Genomic DNA, 6,687 nt, shown 5'->3' with positions numbered 1-6,687 from the left:
GCCTGAAGACTCATCTCTTCAGACTATACCTAGACTAACCACCACCACGCTGTATATTTCACTCTAAATCCCCCCCCCCCCCCCCTTTTTCATGACACTTGTTACATGTTGCCCCATCCCAGCACTTTTTGGTAATTTGTATTTGTCCTAATACTGTAGCTTATTCTTCTGCCTAGTTGGCTTTGCAAAGGTTAGGTCTGAATAGTGTTCACTGTGTGAACTAAACTGTGTTCTTGGCTAGAAATAGCTGTACAAAATAAGTATTGTACCTTACTGAACCTGTGTTTAGCAGTTGTCTATGACCACGAAATGCACTTTTTGTACATTGCTTTGGATAAAAGCGTCTGCCAAATAAATGTAATGTAATGTAATGTAATGACTACTCCGCTCTCCACCACTCCTTCCGCTCCCACTATCACCAGGTCCACCTTCTCCATGATGTACCTGCAGAAAATCACAACACTTTCTCAGAAACTCTCCTGGGCTGCCTTCGCATTTTAATGGCAACTACAGAGTGAAAGGATAGCAAATACGAGGGATTTCAATTTCGATTTCAGTACCGATTCAAAATGTACAATCGTGAAAGAACTCTGTGGTACTGGTGAATAATCTTTGGTTCTTTGAAAAATATCATAAATGGGGTCTGCTGGGGGACTGGTGGAGGAGCCCCACAGTCTCAGATCGAGTGCGGACTGTGCCAGTGCCGACTGTAGCAGGTAGCTGCATGGGCAGATGCACAGTCGGCCAATTGCATCGCCCAGGGTTTGGGGGGGTTCGGTCAGTCAGGGTGTCTGCATTTCATAACTCTCTGGCGGCCCCTGGTGGGCGATCGGCCAGTGACACATATGAAAGGTCTTCCTCCACCTCCGCTCTGTGTGAGCTTAGCTGTGGTCTGCAGTGTGAAATGAAGCAGCTTGCGACACTTTCAGAGAACCGTGGATGTCTACGCTCTCCTGAATCGGCAGCGGTGAACGCACATGAACGTGCTTCCGCAAAATGCCAAATTAGGGAGGAAATTGGATATATTCAGTCCCACATTGGGCACAGATATATATTTTTTAATTAATATCATTAATATGCAGGATATTTGCTGAGATTGAAATGTGTATGTTTGACTGGGCTGATAACACACACGTGGAAAACTGTTTGGCCACTGGAATGGATGAGGTATGTGCTGTTCTTGTTTGTCTAACCCTCAGCAGTTGTTTTCAGTGAGCCAGACACAGCCCAAATACAGCCCACATCTGAAACAGTCGTGGTGAATTTAGAACAGGAGAAAGCTTTACCCCATGGCAGCATCTAAAACTACAGTGATAGGAACGTTGAGATTTTTCAATGGCTCGGCCATTTTTTTCCTGCAACAGAAAGAAAAAAAAATCACTAATGTTTTTATTAATATTTGCTTAGTAGATACCCTAAATGAGTGATTTAGATTACTTACAGACCATAAAGTTTGAACATGAACGGGCATGTATGAGTGTGTGTGTGTGTGCGTGCGTGCATGCACTTTCACGGTTTGGTGTCACAGCAGGCTTTCACTGTGTGTATGTGTGTGTCACGGTACGGGTAGGGGGGACCCAAACGCAGATAGAAAAAAACACAGACTCAAAAAGGGAAAATTAACAAAGATTTTACTTACATGACAGGGGACAAAAAAACAGGAAACCAAAAGGCCACGCAGGGCACTACCAAAAACACAAAACAGAAAACTCAAAATTCAAAACACACACAGAGCAGAACACAGGTTGGACAGAAACCAGGCAGGAACTAACAGGCAGAACACACAGGCGGAAACTCGGTCACACACACAAGCAGGTCAAAGCACAGGCAGGCAGATACATGAAGGTCAAACAAACACAAGTCAGGAACAAACACAAGGAACCAGCACCCGAGTCAAGGGAAGAAAGAACTTCAATAGACAGGGGGTAACAAGACACAGGTGAACTCAAAAAACAATCAAACCAGAAAAGGAGGGGATAACAAGACACAGGTGGGAACAATGATAGAATAACAAGACAAACAATAATACAATTAACAGGGGGGAGCAGGACACAAAACAGAAGTGCCGCCATCTGGCGGCCCAACAAGGGAAACACAGACAGGAAAACACAGAACCATGAGAGTACCCCCCCCCAAGGGACGGCTCCTGACGTCCCAGGAGGCCGACCTGGGGAGGGAGTGAACAGAGGGTGGGAGCTGGAGACAGGACTCGGGACTGGGACGAGACGAGACCGGACTCGGGACTGGGACAGGACAGAGGGGACACTCGGGACTGGACTCGGACGGGGGAACAGGACTCGGGACTGGACTCGGACGGGGGGACAGGACTCGGGACTGGACTCGGACGGGGGGACAGGACTCGGGACTGGACTCGGACGGGGAAACAGGACTCGGACGGGGAACAGGACTCGGGACTGGACTCGGACGGGGAACAGGACTCGGGACTGGACTCGGACGGGGGAACAGGACTCGGGACTGGACTCGGATGGGGAAACAGGACTCGGACGGGGAAACAGGACTCGGGACTGGACTCGGACGGGGAAACAGGACTCGGGACTGGACTCGGACGGGGAAACAGGACTCGACGGGGAACGGACTCGAACTGGACTCGAGGGGAACAGGACTCAGGGACTGGACTCGGAGGGGAACAGGACTCGGACGGGGGAACAGGACTCGGGACTGGACTCGGACGGGGGAACAGGACTCGGGACTGGACTCGGACGGGGGAACAGGACTCGGGACTGGACTCGGACGAGGGAACAGGACTCGGGACTGGACTCGGACGGGGACAGGACTCGGGACTGGACTCGGACGGGGACAGGACTCGGGACTGGACTCGGACGGGGACAGGACTCAGACAGGACACGGGAGACTACAAAGGGCAGACAAAGGGCAAGCAGGCGGGAGACACACGCAGACCGACAGAACACTAAGGGACAGACGAGAGGGACGGAGAGGGGGTGAACTATGACACACGGACTGACAAATGGGCAGACATGACAAAAAACACGCAGACTGACACACCGACAGACAGGCAGACAGGTGGGAGAACAGATTGGCCAAGGGGCTGAGGGCCTGGGGGGCAGACAAACAGGCCAACATACTGGCTGACACACATGCGGGCAAACAGGCAGACAGGCAGGCGGGCAGACAAATAGACTAGGGGGCAGGTGAACAGGCAGGCACACGGTGGGGAACATGGATAGGGCGAGGTCTCGGGGCACTGGGTAGGGGCAGCGATGGCTTGGACACACTAGGGGGCGTGAAAACGCTAGGGGGAGCACGAACGCTAGGGGGAGCACAAACACTAGGGGGCAAGGCAGGTGGCTTCGCCAGCAGAACAGCGGCCAGAGCAGGCCGCGGCGGACCCTGCGGGACAACAGACGGAGCAGGCGGCCTCTCCGGGACTCTGGACGCTCCGGAGGCCCCCCCGGGGCTCGAGGCGCAAGCGAAGCACGAAATTTGGGTTTAGCAGGCGGCAGTGGCCCCTGCGGAACGAGGGTCAGAGCAGGCGGCCCCTCCGGGGCTCGGGGCGGCGCAGGCGGTCCCTCCGGGGCTCGGGGCGAAGCAGGCGGTCCCTCCGGGGCTCGGGGCGGCTCTGGAGCAGGCCGTGAAGGCCCCTCTGGGACTTGGGGCGGAGCAGGCCGAGGCCCCTGCCGTCTGGACTGGGCAGGGGACAGGAACACAGACCCCAGCCGTAGAGAACCCGGCTGGGCAGCCGGACGGGACCGGCGCGACCCCCGCGGGCCGGGCCCTGGAAAGATCACCAGCCGAGACCCTTCAAAAGGGTCAGGATCCGCTGGCTGAGCAGCTGGAGGTCTGGCCGACCGGGAGGCAGCCCGTCCACGGCGCCTCCGTGACCGCCCGCCCCGGGCACTGGGAAGCTCAAGGGCGAGGGACTCCCAGTCGCTGGGTGGAGAGTCCTCCGGGTCACTCCACCACCCCGGTGGCATGATAAAAAAAAAAATAATAATTTTTAAAAACCTCTGCTGGGTCCAGCACTGGCTGGTTCCTTCTGTCAGGACTCGTGGGGGGTACGGACCCAAAAGCAGAGGGAAAAAAACACAAATCCAAAATGGGAGGAGAACAAAAGACTTTACTGACAAAAAGGCAAACAGGGAACAGAAAAGGCCACGATGGGCAAAAACACAAACTCAAAAAATATCTAAATAAAACAGAAAACAAGAGGAACTCACAAACACGGGCAGGGCAGAACACGGTCAGGGCAGAACACAGGCAGGCAGAGCACAAGGGCATTTCAAACAAACACAAGTCAGGAACAAACACAAGGAACCAGCACTCGAGTCAAGGGAAGAAAGAACTTCAATAGACAGGGGGTAACAAGACACAGGTGAACTCAAAAAACAATCAAACCAGAAAAGGAGGGGATAACAAGACACAGGTGGGAACAATGATAGATTAACGAGACAAACAGTAATACAATTAACAGGGGGGAGCAGAACACAAAAGAGAAGTGCCGCCATCTGGCGGCCCAACAAGGGAAACACAGACAGGAAAACACAGAACCATGACATGCGTGTGTGTGTGTGTGTGTGTGTGCGTGCGTGCGTGCATGTGTGGTGTGTGTGCGTGTATGCATGCATTTTCCCCTGTTTTGTGTGACGGCAAGATCGCTTACCCTGCGGAGTCTGGCTGAGGTTCTGTGACGTACACGGTGAAGCGCTTCTTCTCGGCCGCTGCCTTCTCCAGCACTCTCAGCACCACTCTGGAGGACGAGTGCGTCAGGATTTTCTGTGAGAGGGAACAAGGAGTGCGTACATGAGGCAGGAACAGGACAGGGGGGCCCCCAGAACTCTTTTTACTCTCCTCTGACAAACAAGCACTTCAGCTCAGTTTGAGGGTAACAATGTTCGCAATGTTCAACAGCAAAAGTGACGTGTGTGTCAGATTCTCTGTTTTTTTTCGTATACTGTTCCATGCTAATTATGCACCTGAATGTCCCAAAACATTAAGAGATTTAGAAGGAGCCTCATCTGCTCTGCCTACTGAAATGTTGCGTCTGAAGAGTGTTGGGACAGGGCGCAGAACACGACAACCCTCACCGCTCCGTCTTTTATGAAGGTGTGGCACAGCTTGCGACTTTGTTCCTGGAGAGAGAGATTTTCTTCAGGAAAAACTCCCCTCTTTCAACCATAACTTTCTTGCACCGTGACAGATCCTGAGGAAAAGAAACAGCCTGTTACGATCCTCATTTAGTGCAGCTGGTTAGTTGCTTTAGACTCCTGATATCATGCTGGTGGCTTGTTAGCCTGTCAGCAGGAGGATCTAAAGGCAAACATGTGTCAGGATATCATGACCATGTGTGCACTCAGTTGAATGTTCAGCTTTGCACTCTGGTATGATTTTTGCTGCTGAGAAACAGAATACATTTTTTTACGCAGTTCTGGTATTAGGGGCTTCTAGCATTTGTCTTCTCTCAAGGGAATTAGTGCTCTGATTACCTACGGACTAGATAGTATCTAACACTGTATCAAGCCTAGTCTTGAAAATCCCCAGAGTTTCTGCCTCTACTACATGACCTGGCAGGCTATTCCACACATTGACCTCTGTGTGAAAAAATTCTTCCTAATGTCTGATGGAATCAGTCAGAGAGCATTTTAACCTCTGACCTTACCCTAGTCTAGTGGACTGAAACAGAACAATGAACCCAAAGAGAAAATGAACCCAAATGAATCAGTTCCATTAACCGTAAAATTTTGTCATTCATATGCACATTTTGACTGGTGAAAGATTTCATTAAAATCATTCAGGGATCTGCAGGATGGTTTTCATATTTTGCTAGTGTGTTTCAAGTGCATATTCAGTGTGTGTGTGTGTGTGTGTGCGCACGTGAGAGACAGATACATCATGCTCCAGGGACGTGAGGCTGATGAAACGCAGGAAAAGCTCTCCTCCTGAGGACACGGCCACAGAGGAGTCCACTCCCGTTAGTCGGTCGATGGCCTGCGTCAGGTTCTCCCTCAGACCCTGGATGGTTTCGCCTGCACCAATCGTAGCACAGTGCCGTGCAGTCAGAACCAATCACAGGACAGGGCCTTGCAGTCAGAACCAATCACAACACAAGGCTGTACAGTCAGAACCGATCAGAACCAATCACACATCCTCTGTTAGTCATAAGCAGTCACATGTCCTCTGTTACTTTGGGGCTAATCACATGTCCTATGTTTTTAGGACCAATCACGTCCTCGGTTCACTCCATCACACATTCAAGTCCTCATATTTCCAACAGTCTCTCACTGGAGTCAAAAACAATTAAAAAAAAATATTTAAATTGACATCTCCATGACTTATCAACAAAAATAGCATTTGTACACATTTATTTAGTAAAATTAGAAGACATTAGATAAAATAGTTGTTACTGTGTCCAGAGTAAACTTGCCACCAGTTTCCCCAACACTTATGGTGTTTAGGCCCGTTTTACACAAACTATGTACCTTTGTCTCTTTTTAAGAACTCTAGTAGAGTGCGGATGGCTGCGACAGCAGAGGCCACGTCTGGATCCTGCCTCATCTGCGCCCTAAAATACTCTACCAACTCTGAAAAAAATCAATCTGAATTTATCCCCAATCCAGTTAGACAAGGACCTACTCCATATACATTGTTATGCAAAAGTTTGGGCACCCTGGTCAATTGGCATGTTTTGTTGATCTTCTAACAACAAAACAT

The 6,687-nt window shown here is 50.7% G+C and overlaps 1 protein-coding gene across 1 annotated transcript; it reads right to left on the bottom strand.

Moving 5' to 3' along the window:
* Positions 1 to 380: 380 nt before the first annotated feature.
* On the bottom strand, positions 381 to 6,681 carry LOC135246432 (translation initiation factor eIF2B subunit alpha-like; the record flags this gene model as incomplete). Its single annotated transcript, XM_064319892.1, is given in 7 exon segments — positions 381 to 444; positions 1,287 to 1,355; positions 4,640 to 4,752; positions 5,064 to 5,098; positions 5,101 to 5,179; positions 5,866 to 6,002; positions 6,456 to 6,681. Coding segments are annotated over 7 exon segments (573 nt in total), but the record flags the coding sequence as incomplete, so codon positions are not given.
* Between the last annotated feature and the right edge of the window lie 6 nt (positions 6,682 to 6,687).

The sequence above is a fragment of the Anguilla rostrata genome, unplaced genomic scaffold, assembly GCF_018555375.3.
Source record: "Anguilla rostrata isolate EN2019 unplaced genomic scaffold, ASM1855537v3 scaf0302, whole genome shotgun sequence".
NCBI classification, from domain to species: Eukaryota; Metazoa; Chordata; class Actinopteri; order Anguilliformes; family Anguillidae; genus Anguilla; species Anguilla rostrata.
This window is presented reverse-complemented; position numbering and strand designations above follow the sequence as displayed.